At 40.4% G+C, this 20,632-nt stretch overlaps 1 protein-coding gene across 13 annotated transcripts in view; it reads left to right on the top strand.

Annotated features, from left to right (window-relative positions):
* BNC2 (basonuclin 2) overlaps positions 1-20,632 on the top strand; it is a 372,426-nt gene that overhangs the window by 337,715 nt on the left and 14,079 nt on the right. For 7 of the 13 annotated variants that reach the window (XM_025145270.3, XM_040656241.2, XM_040656243.2 and 4 more), the window contains one exon: positions 4,516-16,257. The exons of 3 other annotated variants lie outside the window; for them this stretch is intronic. In XM_025145270.3, the coding sequence (XP_025001038.1) occupies positions 4,516-5,176 (661 nt within the window). In that variant the 3' untranslated portion in view covers positions 5,177-16,257. Of the gene's footprint in view, positions 1-2,247; positions 2,279-4,515; positions 16,258-20,632 lie in introns of those variants that run through there. 3 more of the 13 variants (XM_040656246.2, XM_040656248.2, XM_040656249.2) reach the window with 3 other exon arrangements.

Genomic DNA, 20,632 nt, shown 5'->3' with positions numbered 1-20,632 from the left:
AGATGGCTGAGTTGTGCTTTCCAAGGAAAAAAAAAAAGCGGGGGGAGGGGGAGATCAGCATTGCATGAGAGGGGCAAAGAAATAGTTACAGTTATCAAGATGAAACAGTGTATGGGCTTGGCCAATATTTTTAATACTACTCTTCTTCTTGTACCACTCTGATGGCTGTGTGCAACAATTTGGTCTGAATACAGCTTCTGCCACATATCCTTCTGCCTTTCTATTTGGATAATATTCTTCATGGCTTCATAGCAAATCGTGATTCATTTCTACCTGTAAACTCAGTCCTACTCTAGTTGGCAATTGCCAGTGCTTGCCTGCTTGCCTTTTCCAAAACAGCTCCCTTTATGAATTTCCCAGTCAGTGCTCTTTCTAGTCTGTCCATATCTTAATGCCCTTTATTTATTTATTTGTTTGTTTGTTTATTTTAATTTTACGGAGCCATTTTTCAGAGCAACACTTACACACATGGACACACCTCTGCAGAAGACTCGCTTGTTGTTCTTTCCCAAAGAAACCCTCAGAATGCTGCAGCCAATTCTGAGAAGAGCATTCTTAATGCAGGGCACTTTTCAAGCAGCAACTGGCATGGGGTCCTCAGTCTGTGCCGCTTTTAGTTGTGCTTGCAGAAAGGAAGGGATGAAAGGTCAGACTCTGTGCACTCTAGATGTGTGTCTATGAAAATGTACTGTTCTGTCCCTCTTATCCCAGTGGTCATTCAGCTACTGGAACTGTGTATGGCTAGTAGTTTTAGCTTGTAGTATTGTTAATTCTTGCAAAGTTTTAGCCTCTGTGACTTTGGCTTTATCCTAAGATTTCAAATCCCCATTGTCCAAGTATATGAACTTTCTCTCACAATACCATCCTCTCATACCTAGCAGAATTTTTTTACATATGATATTTAGGGAGAGTGTTAAACACAAGTGAAATAGATTAAGAAATGAATGTAGAAGAATCAATTCTTTTGAACTGTGGTTGCATAATGGAAATCGACTGCTATGAATGAACCTATGTTCAGAAGTTATGAACAGCAGAGCTAATGCACTGCCATGAGTTCATCTTTATTATTGCATTATACCTGAATCAATTGATAAAGTAGTTTTTTTTTTTAAGACTAGGAATGGCACTTAATTGAATAAAAGTCAATGTAATTATATTAGAAGAATCCAACAGTACTGCTGACAGCGGAAAAGGGACACTACTGAGCAGAGTGCCAGAACTTGTCCACACATTTCTGCACATCGTTTGCCTGACAGATATTATGGGCTGGTACATACTTTAATTAGATTACTGATTGCCACTGCTGTAAGTGAGAATTGAATAAGGGAGGCATCTCCCCTTATCAGAGCATCGGCAGGCTTTGCATCCTTATGCTGGTCTTTCTCAGAATGGTCTCTGTCCATATGGGGCTCAGCAGCCCCTCTTCGACATGATAATTTATTCTTATCTCTTCATTCAGTGAGTGCTGAAGTTATTTTCACTGCATGGCTGGCTGTTGTTCTTCTCAGCAGCAAACCATGGAAAAAGTAAACGCAAATGTGTGAGAAACAACAGTAACAGCTATTCTGCCTAGTTACTACACTGCAGAAAATTGACGTAGCGGGGGGGGGGGGGGGGGGGGGGGGGGTGGAGAAATCATAAGAAGTAAACACATGAGCACTTTATGAGTAGTTTGCAGTTAGCATTATGATGATAAGCACAAATACACTTTTATGGTCATGTAATAATACCGGTCAGTGCGGACAGGCCTTCACAGTAAGCATTTCCTGTACAGCACTTAGCAACTTTACTTGGAGCTTTATGCCATCTGACACCAGGAAGGCAAGGGACTGTCAGGACTACTGTTTTATCATTCCTGTATGTGCACTTTGCATGCATCTGTTTAGAACTCATTTGTGGATGATGATGGGGATGCTGTGAATATGCTTTGATTAATTTGCTTTATGTTTTTCATATTGTGTGGTTGAGTCAGTATCCATCAAGATGACACTGTAAGTGAGATTACAGCTGACAAAAACAGTTTCACAATCAAGACTTTTTAAAAGTCTGTATTTTATTGGTTTCAGATATTATTTTCTTTTGTCTTTTTATTTTTTTTAACCTGATATGTCTGGATTGGAATGTGAATTTGTTCTTTCTCTCTCCCTCCTCTTTCTTTCTTCCTTTCTTTCTTTCTTTCTTTCTCTCTTTCTTTCTCTTTTCTCCTCTCCTCTCTCTCTCTCTCTCTCTTTTGTGATCTCAATTTAGCAAAAGATTAGAAAGCTGATCTTATCACAAGGTAAGCTCAGCCTTCCTAAGTGCAGTGTGGGAATATGCATAATTACAGTTCTGCGCCTCAAAAAAGCAATGGTGCTATATTTGCTTGTGTGAAAGGAATGTTTCCCGTGTGGGAAAATTAAAAAAAAATAAAAAGAAACAAGGAATGCTCTCCACTTTTTTCTCTGCCCTTGCCCATACCTCTCAACTGTCTCACATTAGGAGAGAAATTCTCCATATAGACCTCCTGCACTGGAATAATTGCGTCCTGAGCAGATATGAATTAAACTGCAGGTCAACATCAGTTTTATGTCAGAGAACAGTTACCTGCACTTGCAGGTGAGTGGGATGGATCACTTCTATTTTTTTATCTTTATTTACTACCATAAATTATGATCAACAGATAGATGAATCACAAAATAAGTGGCATAAAAATGTACTCCGGATATACTTAACTGCCTACATTTACATTTTCCCTGTTTGTCTGCATTGTATTGCTGTACCATGTTTGAAACTTCAGCTGGTTGAGAGGTATGTTTCCAAGGGTTTCTTAAAACAAAAGCTTCTGATAAGGAAATACTGCTAATAGCTATTGTTTCCCTTCTCCCCCTTTTTTTTTTTTTTTTTTTGTTACAGTAGGACCTAAATGTCTGTAAAATATTTAATCATTGTTATGTTTTCCAGTGACAATTTTATGCCTAGTGCTTTCTTGCAAATTAAAGTATTCTTGTGTTAAAACTCTCTCTTTCTCTCTCTCTTCCCCTCCCCCATCCCCTCTTTCCTTTCCTTCCTACATTTGGGCTCTGATCTGCAATTTATAATGGGCAGACAGACTGGTGAGTCTGCATGTTGTAAATTGCGGGTTTGGGTCCTTAGCTTGCAAAGAATGTTACGCAGTAGAACTTCGCTAATTCTTTTGTTACTGACTGGAAAATCCAGTCACCCTCCCAAGAAACCAAATAAATATTTGTCATTTCCTCGGTAATGGTGCACATTCTGAATACCGAACACTAAAGTTTTCTAATACCGAAAACTTTGTACTGATTTCTCATCATTAAGCACTTCAACGAAAAGAGCATGTTCTGTGGTCAGAGGTCTTTGATGACTATGTTTGTTGGTTGCATTCTTAATCTAAAAAATGCCGTTTTTCAAAGAGGGTTTCCTGCCACTGCTGCAAATCAGTGAGGTTCTACTGCAATGGATAAATAAAGCCAATGTCAAAAGTGGAGAGTAGAATGCAGCATTTAAAATAATACGCTGTTTTACACAGTTACTAACCCAAAGGCTTATGTTTGTTTGCAAATGTGGAGCTTTACTTCTTGAGAACAAAGGCCCTGATCCTGTAAAACACTTGAGAATATTTTAACTTGCAGCTCTTGGGATCTGGTCCAAAGACCACTGACGTCAGTGACAGCTTTTCCAGTGTCTCTTGAGCACTCACAGTGACTTCAGCACATACCTAAGCCAAAGCCCATGGTTAAGTGTTTTGATTGATTTGGGGCAAAATTTTGATTGCCATCAGTTTTTTTGTTGTTTGTTTGTTTTTCTGAAAATTACATTGCTTGGGTCATTCAGCACTGTATCAGGCACTGTACTGGGAAGAATACAGTGAGGACTGGCAGTGTCCTCCCAGAAGGATGGAACCAGTGACTTTGGCTAAGATTTTCAGAAGCTTACATGTGAATTTCAGAGACTTGTTTTCCTAAAACCCTTCAAGTCTTCTCCATGATGGTTTGGCCTGATTCTGAATCCCTTTTATACCAGAATTAAATTATCAGAATCAGGACCTCTGACTATGTATCTGCTTTTTTTTTTTTTCCTCCTATCTTTCACTTACACAGTTATGTGAATACATATGTATGTATATTACATATTCATATGTATATATGTATAAATATATAAAGATCTGGATATAGGTATGGATATAGAGATACAGATACGAATGTACACAGACATTCCAGATATTAATACTATTTTCTCCAGAGAGAGATTTTTAGGGAGGCCAGCGGGGGTCTTTAGCTGCTGTTGGGGATGAATTTTGAGGAGCAGTAGCTGAGAAGTGATATGGGGGTTTATTTTGCTTGACTTGTTTTGTTCAATGGACTTGTTCAATTTTAACAAGACTGAATTTTCCAAGAAGCACGAGTAGGGGATATTTGTATGTTATTGCTAAATCAGAATTTTGGTTTGGTGCTTGGCGACTTTTAATCAAAAATACTGTACATTTTTCCTTTCTTCCCTTCCCTCTTCCTTTCCCAGACACAGTGCTAATATAAACCTGCACCGTAAACTGTTGACCAAAGAACTGGATGACATGGGCCTGGACTCCTCACAGCCTTCTCTTAGTAAGGACCTTCGCGATGAATTTTTGGTGAAGATATATGGCGCTCAGCATCAGATGGGGCTTGACATAAGGGAAGACACCTCCTCGCCTGCTGGTACTGAGGATTCCCATATGAATGGGTACGGCAGGGTCATGTCAGAAGACTATATGGTTCTAGATCTGAGCACCACCTCCAGCATCCAGTCCAGCAGCAGTATCCATTCCTCAAGAGAATCTGATGCAGGAAGTGATGAGGGCATTCTCCTGGATGACGTCGATGGGGCAAGTGACAGCGGGGAATCTGCCCACAAAGCAGATGCCCCTGCCTTAGCTGTAGGTATGGGCACTGATGTCCCAGGATCCCTCATGTTCAACAGTGTTTCGGTGAGCAACGGTGGGATAATGTGTAACATTTGCCACAAAATGTACAGCAACAAGGGAACCCTCAGAGTGCACTATAAAACAGTGCACTTGCGAGAGATGCACAAATGCAAAGTCCCTGGGTGCAACATGATGTTCTCCTCTGTCCGTAGCCGAAACCGGCACAGTCAGAATCCCAACCTGCATAAAAACATTCCCTTCACTTCAGTAGATTAGTTCAAGGATGGACACGGCATTAATGCCAGCTCTCAGAGAGGGCCCACCACATTTGAACTGCCATATACAGCCTCCCTTGATATATATATATATATATATATATAAATATACATATATATATAATCTTTTTCTTTTCTTTTTTAACAAAAGAAAGAAACACCAGGTGCTTTTTTTCCCTTTGTTGGTCGTTGGTTTATTTTTTTTCTTTTTTTGGGGGGGGATAGAAACAAAAAGGTGGGATCTTCAATCCGGGGTGAGATACCCTTCAAGGAAAAAATAATAATAATAAAAAGCAAACAAAAAAACAAAAAACAAACCTACAGAAAATGTGCAGTTGTCCCTAGTTCTGTTAGAATGTTCTTGGTCATCTCCAAAGAGACAATTTGTTCTACCCATGATTTTCACCTGAAAAAAAAAAAGAAAAAAGAAAAAAAAAAAAAAGCAAAGAAAAAAAAGAAAAAAAAAAACTACTTAGTTGTCTTTGTGTCTTCTAAGCATTGGGGATAACGTTCTACTAAGCATGGCTGTTACACTTGTATATATATATTGAGCCTTGACAGGCCTTTGATGTAAAACAATTGTATTGATGGTGGTTTAACTTTTTTTTTTTTTTTTTTTTTTTTTGCTTAATTTTTACAGTTACATTCAGCTGTTAGATAAGCAGGAAAAATAGTTTGCTGGCTAGTTCTACTCATTTATGTTAGCTTTAATGCACATTTTTAAAAGAACCACGGTCTTGTTTTAACTACCTGCTAGATATAAGTAATACAGAGGTGCTGGCATGCTTTACAGTACCTGATCTGATACCGTTTTTTTGTCTTGTACTATTACATAAATCCAGTCATGCACTTTTTCGTACACTACGAGGGGATGTGTAATAATATCCATGCTTTTTTGTTCTTAAACTATTGCCATACTTTCAGTAAGTGTCTTTAAAAAAATACACTTAGATAAAAGTGGTCTGGTCAGTATGAGGGCATGAATGCCAAACAAAGAGTATTAGTGTTTAGTGTTAATACAAAAGTGCCAACTTTGCACACATTTTGAACAAAAGAAAATGTAGTTACTTATTCACCATAACCACAGTTGTAGTTTTTGGACTACAGTAAAAAATACTGGGGAGGGAAACGGGGTAAAGTGAAATACAGAATTCTTGGTGCTTTTTTCAAGTGCCAACTATTACTAGAAACAATAGAGCATCCTCATTCCGTATATAATACATTACATGAAAGAAAAAAACAGAATTGTGTCACGTGAATTGGTGTAAACTTTTTTTTTTGTTGAACATGCATAATATTTGGGGATATAAATGCTGATACTACTTGTCACGGAACAAAGATGAATATAATTTTGTGTGCTTCTTACTATGGCCTGGATTTTTTGTGGTGTTTTTAAAAAAAAAGAAAAAAAAAAGGAACAGGGAAATAATGTTAACTATGTTAACTATGTTGTTCTGTAAAGTTGTCTTTTTTTGCAATGGAAAGTTCTGTAGTATGATTAAGGCATGTTTTATAGAAGCAATCAAAAGATGTTAAAGGCAGAAGCACTTAGAAGCTCTGAGAACACTTGCTGGAATTTTTATTGGGTAACTTTCCCTTTGGATAAATTGCAGATCAGAAAAAAAAAAAAAAGGATCTCTAGTTGTGTTTATGTTTTGTGTTTCACCCACGTGGTTTGTCAGAAAAGAATCAAAGCCCAAGAAATAAAGCCAGCAAGAGAAAGAGCATGGGCAGGAGAGGCAGAAGGAGCTAGCCATTGAGAAAGGCAGAGAGAACGAGAAGCTGTCCTCTGAATCGTTTTTGTTTCCGGTGTTTACACATGTTGCTCGAGCTGGTAAACCACACTGGCAGGCTGCGTTACCACAACATACTGACTGAGCGATGGTATTTACTTACATTCAGTCTACAGCCAAAACCATTGTTGTAGACTCTTCCGTACAGAAAGAATAGCAAAAGCAAAGGCAAAAACAAAGCAAAACAAGAACTCGAAAAAGAAGGGATATTTCAGCATCCAATAAAATATTTGTTCATTGAGAATGTGTTCCTTTTCTGTACTTACTGACCCAGAATATGAGCCCAGAGTCAGAAATGCTCCTATGCTTCAGCTCGTGGCTGTTTTGATTTGTTGCGCATTTTGATCATTCTTATCTTTATGTCCACATCAGTACTTACTCCTGTTACATTTTTCTAGAGGAACCTCTTAATATGGATTTCCTCTTTTATAGTACTCTTTATGCATTTCAGTACTCTTGTTTCCAAAAGCAGCAATCAATAGCTAATAAATCAGTATTTTCAGCTGTAGAAAAGAAGAGAAAAATCTTTCTAAGTTAACTCTCACTGTGCTTCTATGGGTTACAAGCCTCTGATCATTTTTTGATTCTGTGCACTGGTGAAGCCCAGAAAACTTTTGTTGATCCCACAGAAACTATAATGAAAGTTTACCCTCCGGTTTAACAAAAAGAAAGTTTATAGCAAAAGCAAGGCCGTTTCACTAACTGCTTTTCTTTCATCTTTTTTTATTTTTCCTTGAAGTCTCTACTATTTTCCCTTGTTATATTGAGTACAGAGATCTGCTTTGCTTTGGTTTACGTTGTGCAAGCTCAGTGTGTTAGTGGCAGAGGAAAATCAGAACAGTAAAGGTGGATTCCTCTAAAACACATGGTCTTTTGTAGGTTTACCTGCACTGCACTCCTGCCCCTCCTCCCAGGCTACTAGGAACCAAGCAAGACAGAAAGTCTAAAAACCAATACGACAAAAAAATTGAATGATTTCTACAGGAAAAACAAAACAAAAGAAAACAAAAACACTGTTTTGAACTATGTATGTTATAAATAAATATTGTTTTTAATGAAAAACACTTGAGGTATATAAATTAATTCCTCACCGAATGGTTCGGCATTCTCATTTCATTCTCTTTCTGTTGGAGGTCAAATGATTTTGGAAAAAATGTTTGGAAAAGTAAACCATCTGCAGATAAATTCAGCAGATTAATTACATAGGAAAAAAATCTGTTCATTACACAAAATGAAACAGGATTCTTTAAAAAAAAAGTAAAAGAGCAGGGACAAACCTTCAAAAACTGCCACAGGTCGCCCTGCAATCCTTCTTTTATGGCATCCTAAACTTCATTCAGATTATGCGTAAGCCCTGTAGGAAATACCATCTCCATGCAAGTATGAATTTTATTATGGACAGAGTATTTCCCTCTGTTATTTCTAGGTGACTCAAAGTGCTTTTTCAGTGGTAGAGACACTCATGTCAGAACAGTCTTGGTTTTAGGAGGGCACACAAACTGTCATGTAACTGAGTGGTATTTCACTCCATCCTATTTACCAAGCGTCTTTAAGAAAATCTGTATTTGTCAGAATTGTTCCTGTGTTAGAATTTGTATTCCTTGAAATTATCTGAACGATGATGAAAAAAAAAAAGGCTGGATGGTAGAAGTTTGGTTTTACTGACAAAATTAACAAAACAGCTAGCATTGCTAAGTGATCTCAGCAGAGACCCACACTGCAACATGCATAAAGACTAAACTTCTCACTAATCCAGCACAAGGCATGACTGTAATGGTGTGATGGTGACAAGTGTTGGACAGTTGCTTATGCCATCATAACCTCATGGCTAGGCCTTCAGTTTGCAAAACTGCCAGTCCTTTTTCGTTTTTTTTTTTTAACAAGAATTTGATTGAATTTGAGTAATTTGAGTTGTACAGAGACTCTTCGTTTTACGTGGAAGAGGTTCTTTGTTGTTTGGTTCCTATAGTTATTCGTGACATGTTTTTCACATTATTTTACTGTTTTGTTCATTCAAAATAGTTGTATTTTTCTGTAAATATCAAACAGGCTTTGTCTACTTCAAGAAAATAACTCTGCATACTGAATCTCTTCTGGAATCAAAATTACTTTCTTCTTAAGCATTTTTCTTTCTTTTGGAGAGCTTTTTTTCCTTTTTTTTCTTTTCCTTTTTTTCCAAGAAAGCATGTGATGTCAGTTAATTACCAAGTAATTTTTGAAAAACTGTATCAAATAATTTGGAAGGAAAATAGCAGAGTAATAGTACAAGAATGGGAACCGGGACTTGAACATCCATAATACTGGTGGCCCTTCTCACTGCTTAGTTTTTGACAGGTCATATCTCACAAATGTTTGTGTTTCTCTCTGTTAAAATATGGCTATCACTGATATGATCTTAGTCCAAAACCTAATTATTAAAGAAATAATGTGTATCAGTTTAAACTTTTTGGCACACCTTACTGTATTTAGTCAGTTTCCCTGAACTACATAGGTTGCTCCAAAAATAATGCCTCCTATTTATCTCCCTGGAAACGACAACAAATTCAAAGAGCACAATAACGCTATTTGATGACAGGAGAAATTCTCAGCTACAGAACAGTGCTTTTCAACATTGCCGCCATCATTAGCTATGCCTTTTTGCCAGGCTTGTAAAAATCTGCACCAGCAGAGGTGACCTGCTGTTGCTGTCGCCACTGCTGAAATGCACCACCCACTGCCTCACTGTACACACATGCACTGTTTGGTCTCCATGAACGTTTGGCAAGCATCCATGAATGCCAATGGGTGCCATTTTTTCCACATGGAAGAACTCAGTGACACACCTTTGCTTCATATGCACTTCCATGTCAGACCCCATTCTGTCAGATAGCACCTCTGCTGCCATCTATCAAACAGCAACATGTGATGAAATATTGGTGGGAAGGTTCAGCCTCTACTGCCATACCACCAATATCCACCTCTGACAGTGTGGGAAAAGAAAATGAAATAGGAGGCCTTACTTTCAAAGCAGCCCTTGTATATCTCAATCAGATACATTTTGTTATGGCTGAGATTTTAACTTTGTCTCTTAAACTGCATCTGGCTCCATGCTGACACTGCAGTAACACACACAAACTATAAGCACTCTGCCACTGAGTCACAATTGAACTTGATATAATTTGGAAAGCATGGATTAGAAATGCTGTTAGCACATACACAGTGCTATGAAAGATGTCTTATAGGATTTTCATGCCTAGGCTCATAAAATTTGTGTTTCCCGGGTACTTTACATAGCAGAAATTGTTCACTATATTTGCTGTGAGTAAACTACAGTGTATTTCCTCCCTCCCTTCCTTCCTTCCTCCCTTCCTTTCTTCCTCCTTTCCTCCCTTCCTCCCTCCTTTCCTCCCTTCCTCCCTCCCTCCCTCCCTCCCTCCCTCCCTCCCTCCCTTCCTCCCTTCCTTCCTTCCTTCCTTCCTTCCTTCCTTCCTTCCTTCCTTCCTTCCTTCCTTCCTTCCTTCCTTCCTTCCTTCCTTCCTTCCTTCCTGCCTTCCTTCCTTCCTTCCTCCCTTCCTTCCTTCCTTCTTTCCTTCCTTCCTTCCTTCTTGAAAATGAAAGTGTTATTTCTCTATCTATTCTAAAAGTTTGTTTTCCACCACCTTTGCATTTCCCATTTCATCCCCAAAAAAGGAACTGTTTAGGAAAAATAATCAAGTCAGCTACTGAACAGGAGAGCAGCTGCCAGGGGAGGCCAGCATTTCTGTTGGTCCAGTCCAGTCCGGCTCATAGGAAATGAGACTGCAGGCATCCACTTCAGTTTTCTCTGAGTTTTAGTCTTCTCACTTAAACCAGTTAAGGATCTAGCATAGCTAATTATGTGGGGTAGGAATGTGCCTAAGCAGCAATACAAAGAGCTGTGTGATTATCTGGAAAGATCAGAAACATAATGATACATGGTTCAATCTGTTCCAAAGACAGGAATCACTTACAAGACTTAGTTCCAAAATTTTCTCTTCCTGCGAATTTGGTAATTTAAAATGAAAGTATGTGGTTTAGGCCTGTTTTTCACAGGATTGTTAGGAATCCCTGCCACCATCAGAAAACACGGCATCTTTTAAGAATATATTTTTACTCAGATTCTGCAGAACATTTTCACATCTTTGGTGGCCAGGAAAGGAATAAGGGAGGGAAATGCACACATGCTCCTTGAAATGTTAGATGCAAGTTATGTTGAAGGGAATTATTAGTCCTTCTTCATCCCAAGAATGTTTATGTCAGTCCCTCTTTGGGTTGTATTAACAGAGTTAGTCATTTTTATTTCAAAAAAAAGCAGCAAAAGCATCTGTAGTAAGAGCAAGGAGGCAGCAGGAGTTCTCTGTGGGGAGAAGGTGAGTGGCAGACACATGATGGCAGCTGGTATATGTCCAGTTCCTTCTTAATTTTTTTTTCTTATGTCACTACTTTGCTACTATAGTAACTCAACAAAACAGTGACTCTCGTGCTACTTTGCAAGATAAGCATCAGCATATCCTGCTGTCGCCACATGATGAGTTGGGTTTTTCTCCCCCTCCTGTAGGGACATAAAAGGAGCTCTTTTCCATACCCATTTTTTTCTTTAGAACAACATCATATGATGGACTGAACCTTTCACCCACGTTTGCCCAAGTACATGTCTGTTCCAGTCCCACGGTTTCTGTCTCTTCTTGCCAAGCAGCATTATCACTGCCTTTGAAATGGCCTGCAACAGACTGAAGCAGCAACTTTTTTTACATGAGTAATATTATCTTGAATCGGTAGTTAACTAGTCTTTATGTGGCTTGTTTTCTGCAGTCAAGCCATGATCTTGAATGACAGTTTGAGTGACAGCTTTGATTTTTATACTGAGCGTGTATATCTCAATACTGTTGCTGTTATGTTCGGTATTGGCACTGAAAAGAAAGCATTTCTTGGCCATGGAAGGGTTAAAAAATGGACATGTTTTTGACAAGTCCTCTGACTTTTGCCAGTATTATTGTTCATTATGATGACACTGTATTTTTTTTTTAATAGCAGCTGTAGTTGTCATAAAACTATTTTCCCATTCCTCTCCTTTAAAGTGTGGTGTTGTAAATTCATGTGACCTTTCCTGCAAAGAATAAATATTTCTTTTTTTATATAAGATCTCAAGACAAGGCTTGGTTTGTAACAAATAGTGGCCCATTACAAAGAGGGGAAAAAAAAAAAAAAAACAACTAGCTGAGCAGCAAGATGCTTCAGTTCAATTTCACCTCATATCTTTCTAATAACTTACTTGTCACTTTATTACCTTCCAGTAATGTGAATGCTGCTGACAAGACTGTCACACTAACAGCAGACAACACCCTCTCTTGCTTAGCCCCAGCTCTCCTGGCTACTTATTGCACTGGCCCTGAAGGGACACAAACTAATAGTGTGCTTTCAAGTTCAGCACTTGGCCATCAAATATAAAAGGATGCGTAATTGCCTGTTTATCCCCTGTGAAGGGGAAATTGAGTATAAGAACCAGACTTCCCCTCCCTGTTCCTTGACACACACGCACACGTACACACACACACATCTGCAGTGAGTGAAGGGAAGTCCCATCTGGAGTGCTTCGATTTGTCTTTGGGAAGCCCAAGGCTGCCACTGGCTGCTCTATCGAGCTATCAAGCAGACAGTAACAAGATGGCTTCTTAACAAAAGGTCAGCTGAGAAATGCTGTCTGTGACGGCACTTTTGTCTGCTTATGTAGCAACTAATTGCTTTGTATTGGCATAAGCCATACTGTACCTGCTAGAAATAGACGTACAGACTCGCTGCAGGTCTGACTGTGGGTTCAGCAGCAAACAGGACATGTAATCTTATCTTTTTCTGGTTTAGCCCATCCCGTGGCAAATTTCAGAGCAAAGCCATTCCCTCAAATTCCAATGGTGAATGCCAATTCCAGATATTCTTTCTGCTGTGACAGGAACATCTCCTGCTGAGGTCAGTGTGAACCTCTGCGAAGTGTTAGGGAGATGTATCTGAGACACAATCTGCTGCCCTCATACAAGGAGGAATTTGCTCCGCTCTGATTTATCTCTTCATTAACAAGAACACTGCCAAAAGCACCAGCTCCAGCACTGCCTTTCAGACAAAGCACTCTGGAGAGGAAGAGTTTGAGAGGGGAAGCGGCTTGGGCACATGCACCCTGCTGAAGAAGTCCTGCACACGTGAAAGGTCCATCTGCCGGCCCCACCACCCTCCTTCCTCCACATGGTACGTGGGTCAGTCAGAGCCGCTCGCTGGCTGTCCAACAGTCACTGGAAGATCACGTAGCCTGAGAAGTCAGTGAGACCTGCTTTCCTCAACCAGCCAGCAGGATTTCTGTGCTGGGACTCTAGTACCAAGTCCCATTGGTGCCCTGAGTGCTGCCCGCTGTGGATCGAACCGGTATTGCCCGTGCAATACATAAGGAGGCAGCTTTCAGAAAAATGCCAGGCCCCTAAGATCTAAACACAGCCTTTTGGGAGTTCCTTATTTTTCATACCCTTAGGTGATTCATTACATTAGTGGACAGTATTTCCTATTTCCCAGTTCTGGATGCTTAATCTCTTTCCAGGGCTGCTTGGTAATTACTGCATCAAAGGTGATGGTACCCACTACGATATGCCAAGGCCTTTTACCAGTCAGACCAAGGCCAGTGATCTTTTCCCTCCTTTTCCCTCTACGTGCATCAGAAGCTACAAGGGCTGAAGCCAGGAGGCAACTTCTCGAGGCCTGGTGCAGGAGAGAGAGATGTCTGTGTTGGAGGTGTAAAGGCTGAGCTCAGGCTCTGCTCTCCCAAAAGCTCCACATATATACAATGCTCACCAAGGCCAGAGCCATCAGCTCCACTGCCCTGCCCCTCCCTGTTTCTGGGGCTGGCTGTGGAAACCTGGCCTCTTCCAGTCAAACCAACCATTTGTGTCCTTTTCTCGTGCATATGCTTGTGAGAGACAGACAGGAAGTGGAAAGAGGACATAATGACGGTAAAATGGGAGTTATAAAGGGGCAAAATTATGTCATTTTTATACATTTATTGATATGTATGTTTGTTCTTAGGCACCTAATAACACAAGAAGCTTGACTAAGCAAATGTCTAATGTGTAGAGAGGTTTGTTCAGATGTTCCACAAACTTCACATCCTGCTCTCTTCAAACCTTTGGAGAAAAATACTTCAGGAAAATGGAAGAAAGCATCCAGGGCAATTATATTTCTAGAGAAGAAAGAGAGAGCGAGACTAGCTAAGTGATGCATAAAGATTTTATAAGGCATCCGTTGTCAAACAAAGGGTTGGGAATGATCAGAGGATAATGCGCAGTTAGGATGGCAAACTCATCAATAGTTAATCACAACCTGTCCGCTCCTGTTACGGAATGCACGAGACTGTGAACTGTGGCTCTGTGGGAGCTGCGGCACAGCCATGTGTCCGCATCCCAGCTGGGGAGTGGTGCACGTTCCTACCAGCAGCCAGCAGCAGTTACGGGCACTCTGTCCTCGTGCCCCCAGGTTCTCATGTCCCTGTGTGCTCACATCCCCATGTACCCATGTCATCACACACTGCGTCCCCACAGCCCTGCACCAGACCATGTCCCGTCGCCTGGTGGTGGAACGGTTTTGCAGCCACAGGCACTGGGATCCTGGCTCTGCTCCTCTTGGTCTGTTTGATGACCTGTGAAATTAATAGGGCCACTTAAGCTGTACAGACTAAGTCTGAGTTGCTTGTTATTTTTTTCAGATCGTAGTTTTACATTTTGATTTCTTTTATTGTCATTATTTTTTATGAACTCTTGTATGATCTTCAGTCACTGTCTTAGTTTTTTTCATTTTCTTCACCTGTCCCCACCTCTCATTCTAAGAGAATCTCTTACAAAACTTCTCTAGAAAAGTAACACACCCTCCTGATATTCTCCATTTTGGAAAGTCTTATGCATTCCATCTGTGAAAATGGTCACCATTTGTAAAGTGACAAGATGAATAAAATGGACACTGTTGTGCGTGTGTGTGTCTCATTTAGCTATTTATAAATATGAAATTCAGCATGCTGCTTTTTCTTGTGCAAACTTTGGTTCCTATGTTGTATGGGACTACTTTCCATAATGCAGCAGTTTCTCAATGGGCAGCGTCTCTCTCTCATCCATGCCTCCTGCCTCTCTTCCTATCTGTAAGAAGGACTCCGTGTACCAGTTCAGTGCATGTGAAACAGGTGTGCAAGCGGGCCATCCTGACCCCCTGAGCACAGTCAAAATTTAGCCTGGCCAAACCTCCACACATCTTTATTCACCCACGAGCAGGTCATCACGACCTGTTTGTACCTCTGACTATCTCACTGTAGTGGGCTCATCCCCACAATCAAATGGGCTTGGAGTTTCTTTGTTTTGCTGAGGGCACTTGATCATCAACACAGCTGTGATTTTAACAGCTTTGGCTGAGAAGGTCACGTGGGCCGAGAAACATAGCAGTTTCCCATGCAGCCATCTGCTGTGGACCTGGAGAGATCAGGACCTGGCTCAGGGTCCACACGGAGATGTAAGCTGAGAAAAACTGGATTTGAACCTTCACGCATTTGGTCACCCACAGCGGGCTGGTGGTGGGTTTGGCTGCAGAGACAAAAAGCCTGGAAACCCTTCTCTCTGTGGGAGGGTCCCCTCAGCACAGCAGTACAGCCAGCTCGGTGCCACGCAGCGCTGTGCTGCTTGAGCTGAGCCAGTGGAGGGGGGGCTCCAGCGGGAGGACGGCAAGCTCACTGCTGTCCTGCAGAGCTGCTCATGTCAGCGGGCTGTGTCACAGTGTGTCGCTAAGCACCCGATGGGCACAGGGCCGTGGGGAGTCGGGGCCCAGTGGATATTTTTGCAAGGGCCTTTCTCCATCTGGAACGGATGAGGCGTTTAATTTTCAGTTTGTTCTTCATGTGAGCAAAAGGTGAATGCTCCACTGTCCTGCCCGCAGAACCAAAGCATGCACAATGGAACATAGCTGTACAAGGGGATATGAAAAACGGCATCATGTTGATCTAATAATCGTGACATTGGTAGCTTCATAAATACTGTATGTACTCTAAACAAGTTTTTTCCATTAGTAGTCTGAGGGAATTAAAACCCCTGTTTTTAATTTGACATTTCTTTTCTTGTATTTTCTGTACTGTAACTGTCCTACAGTATGTCTTTTGCATAAAATGCATAAGGTTTTGGGGATATAAATGGAGTTTTACTCATACTTTGTCCAAATACCTCCTGTAATTTGTATCAAAATTCTTGTACAATTTTTATATTAAAGATTTATCAGTCACTGACTTTTCTTTCTCTGTCTTTTTCTTTCCCCTCATTTCCTTCTATTTTAAGAGCCACAAACTTCTTTTAAAAAATTTGCTTATTTTATTGAAATTGAATATTGAAAAATTTTGAGGGGATACATAACAGTATTTTTTTTCTCTGGCTTGCGCACATTTGCCCTGAAACGTTTGGCATCCAGAGTCTGTCATTTAAACATCTGTGAAAGCCTCCTAAGGCTGGCATTGCTCACACTTGGAATATCTGACAGACGGAGAAATTGAAGTAAAAGGTCTTATAAAATGAACTTAGTGTCCTAGCACAGGTCACCCTCCCTTTTGCTTTTCAAAGCAGTCACACAGCTCATTAATCTCTGTTTGAGTTGGAGCATTCTCGTGCTTTGTGAAGGTGAGCATGCTGGCCAAATGTGTTTCCCCGCTGGCCTCTGCCTACTGATCTAGGACTGGGCTGTAAGCACATACCACCAGAAGATTCACCTTCCAATTCTTGTCACTGCCCTCTTGCTCCTCTTTGGCATAGATGTGTAATGGGGAGATCCCATTTCTAAGTCCTACTTCTAAGATAGAGTACTGTCTTTTAATTAATTCTTCTCACATTTTCTTGTAAGGGGTGACTGTAGCTGGCAGGTTGTGAGCTAGATTCTTCTGGAGTAAATAGTTCTTCTTCAGTCTGAGCTTCTGTGGTTCTTGTGATGTTCTCCATACTGCACTTCTTACCAATACAGAAATAAGTAGTTGAAGGGATGTCTCTCAGCAGGATATTCCTGTGAATACTGTGCTCAGGGGGACAAAGAAGCCACACTACAAACCTAAGTGAGTCAGTGTGATGGAATATGATTCACATTAACTCATTCTAAAAAGAATGGCAAAAGGCAACTTGTCCTGTTATGGGTTCCGTGTTGGCAAGGTGCTGAGCACTCTGTCTGTGCTGAACTTTAAGTGCATGTACAGTCCTGTTTAGCTCAAAGGGAATGGATATCTGCTTGCAAATGAGCCCTTCTCTAACAGGTTGGCTGGGGTGGAAAGAGACTGCTCAGTATTTAGTAGAATTCAAAAAGGACTGTTGCAGCACATGTCCTTATCAGCAGAATGGAGGCAACTGAACTCACCAGCTGAATGTGGTGTACATAAAGGATGTAGGGATGGAGAAAGAAAAGAATGTGAAGGCCAATTAGCTAGAATTTGTTAAGCACTGCGAACTGGAAGTCTGAGGAAAGTGCTTGGTTGGTTGGCTGGTAATACTCTCTGATGGATTTAGTACTTTCCCAAAGTTATCTTTTTACAGCTCTCCCAGCATGAACAAATAACATTTTTTTTTGCAAACGGTTAAACTCCAGAAACAGGGCTTCACCTTCCAGTCCAGATTTTCCCTAGCTTTAATATAACCTGTCTGCTAATAGGCACGGGCCATATAGATAAAAGTTGTCCTCCACAGGTCCACTAACTGTTTATTCAGTCTGAGTGACTTTCTAAAAAGCCCAACAAGGAGCCGGATGCCTTGAATCTGTTAATGACTTGGAGTTGTTAGCCTCATGTAATTAATTCACATGCCAACACTCTTCTTCCTTTCTCCTTCTACCCTCCCCCTCCCTCTCTTCCTTCCGCTTCTTCTCACTTTCATGTATCCCATCCCTTCCCTTCTCTTCCCTTCCCTTCCCTTTTTTATTTTTTATTTTTTCCTCAAAGTGCTTCAAGCAAATGCAGGTCTTCTTAATTTCAGTGGGTGGGAGGAAGACTGAGGAAGGAAAAATATATAAGTTAAGCAACTTTGTGGAAAGTCAACCTCTGTTGAGGCATGTGGTTATCCTCCCATGTTATTAAATGTCATAGATGTGTTAATGTAGTTCTGCATGGAAGCCAAGCATAATTATAATCATTTCATCTGTCATAACACATCTATAATTGGCATGAATTCCCCTCAAACAATCTTTTCTAGCATAGGGTTTTCATGCTCAGTGCAGAAATATTAGCAGGCACCCATAAAGACTGTTTTTGGCACAGTTCTGAGCTAACTGCCTGGGTGAGAGCCAGTTGAGGCACACTGGGCCACTTGAAAACTTGTTGTCTGCTTGTTCACTGCCTGCAAGTTGACAGAGTGACAGTAGATTAAGTGCTACTAATTTAATAAAGCCACTCCTACAGTGATGTTGATATACCAACTATGAGCAAGAGGTAGGAAGAAGAGGGGAGATAAAAACTACATTAGTTTGCCCAGAGTAATACTAGAGAAAACCTGCCCTTTATTGATCTTATGTGAGGTGCTGTTATTTTTAAGTCACCTGACTCATGCTTACCCAAACCTTAGCCATATTCATCAGAGAGAGTATAATGAACAGATATTGATTAACTGTGGTAGCTGGAGAGATTTCCCAACAGTGCTAGTTCACATTGATAGGTCTCCAATGGGAATACATGCAAGTGCAACCCTGCAACATAACTTATTGTGTTCTAGGTCCTTCAATTGATTTTGTTTGAAGAAAAAATATATAGTGGCTCTCCTATGACCTTTAGCTGAAACCTCTCTGTAAAGAAGAACACAAAATGACAGTCAGAGCAAATAAGCATTGCTGCTTACAGTCCTGGCTGTCATAGAAGCACCAAGGCAGCTACGTGCTGCTTGTAGGCTGTAGTCTCCATAGGATCCAAGTGCCCAGTGCTGCCCTGCTTTCAGGTGGCAACTTCTTCACATCAGCCAAAAAAGAATCCCCATTATAGCCTCCCTGTTTCTCAAGAGTTCAAGCTAGATTTCAATTCTCCCAGCAATACATTGCTAATCTTATGATAGCTCTGTCCAAGGTGAAGCGCATCCCACAATGGCCAACAATGAGCTTAGCAAAATACCCTGTATAGCTAATTCCATTGAAGTGGTAACAAATCTCAGTGGAGAATTAATCACTGAAGCTTTCTGAGCATTTTGCCACATGGCAATTATCAAGTGCCCTTTTTGGAACTTCCTGCATTGCTTGAGGTTGCTCATGTTCTCCAGAGCAGCCTGCTGCTGATGTGGGGCTCAAGGACTCAATGTTATCTTCATCCCTAACCACTCCACCACAATCCCCCTGCTCCTGCTGCTCCAACCTCCATCTTCCAGTATGAAAAGTGATGTTATAAGTGATGCCAGTAGTAAGAAAAGAAGCCAGAAGGGAGTTTCCAAAGAAGAGCAAAAAATGGAGACCTAAAAAATGCATGTTTTAGTATCAGGAGGCTTGGGTACACAGTCAGACACACCAAAGGTCAAGCTAACTTGGACTTTGCAAAATGAAAGCAAATAGCAAAAAGATTTTTCATTGGGAAATAAAGTGAGACCAAGCAACAATGTAAAGATACTTTCTAAGTCGGTGCACAGACTTTCAAGATCAAACATGATTCCAAGATTTATCAGATGAGTCATTTCCAGGAGATCTTGGGCAGCTCCAGCAATGCTTCCCAAAATTAAACCCAGCCTTCATTCAGAGCATTGTATGTAGTTTGGTTGCCCATGGACAAGAAAACAAATTCAAAGAACAGTTGCCCTTGCTTGCAGAGAAGGAAATTGTGGATTTTATGATGGTAGCTTAACACAGCTTAGTTCCATATCCAAGGAAATGAGAGCTGAAAGGGAGTGTAATTGTGCTGTATAAATGTGTGACAAGAGGGCAGGGTGTAAATACCAGGTAAAAAGAAGAGCCATTTATATTAACAAGAACAAACAACTAGATAAAATTTCATGCTAAAAAGCAGAAACGGGTTTTTTAAGTGCTGGAGCAGAAAGATTCTTGATCAGTCTTCTACTGTCAGCAGAAAAGGCCAAAATGAGGACTATGCAGTTTATGAGAAAAATGAAAATATGGTTATCTGTAAAACCAGCATTTGGATATCTTTCCATCTTATTTCATGAATACCCAGCGGAGTTTAACAGAGTAACCTGAGTGTTAGGAGGCTAAGTTCAAGGCCCTTTGGTATTCCCACTTCTATCACAGTACAAAGAAAATGAGTTCATCTTGCCAACTCATTTTCTCATGCCTTAAGAAGGTATCTATTCTTTCACTAACTGTAGTTTCTGCTTCTTACCTTCCCTTTCTTAGGCCAGTGAAGTAGCCTAGCTGTGTATGATATATCTTTTTCTTTCTTTCCAAGATTATGCTTTTTTTATGCAGCTACCCTCCTTATCTTTGTATTTTATTTTAATCATGTCTTAAAATCACCTGAAGTTTTCTGAGTTTACAAAATTGTATTCAATTTGTCCAATATATTTTGACTGCATATAACAGAATTTGAATTGTTTCACACATGCCATGTTTCACAGAAAAATCTGAAGTGCTACAGTAATTGTAAATCATACACTCTACATTACAGAGAGTGGTTTTATGTTATTGGGGTAAAGAAAAAAAAGAGCAGT

This window comes from Gallus gallus, chromosome Z (assembly GCF_016699485.2).
Source record: "Gallus gallus isolate bGalGal1 chromosome Z, bGalGal1.mat.broiler.GRCg7b, whole genome shotgun sequence".
NCBI lineage: Eukaryota > Metazoa > Chordata > Aves > Galliformes > Phasianidae > Gallus > Gallus gallus.
The sequence above is the reverse complement of the archived record's forward strand: the minus strand, read 5'-3'. Positions and strand labels throughout refer to the sequence as shown.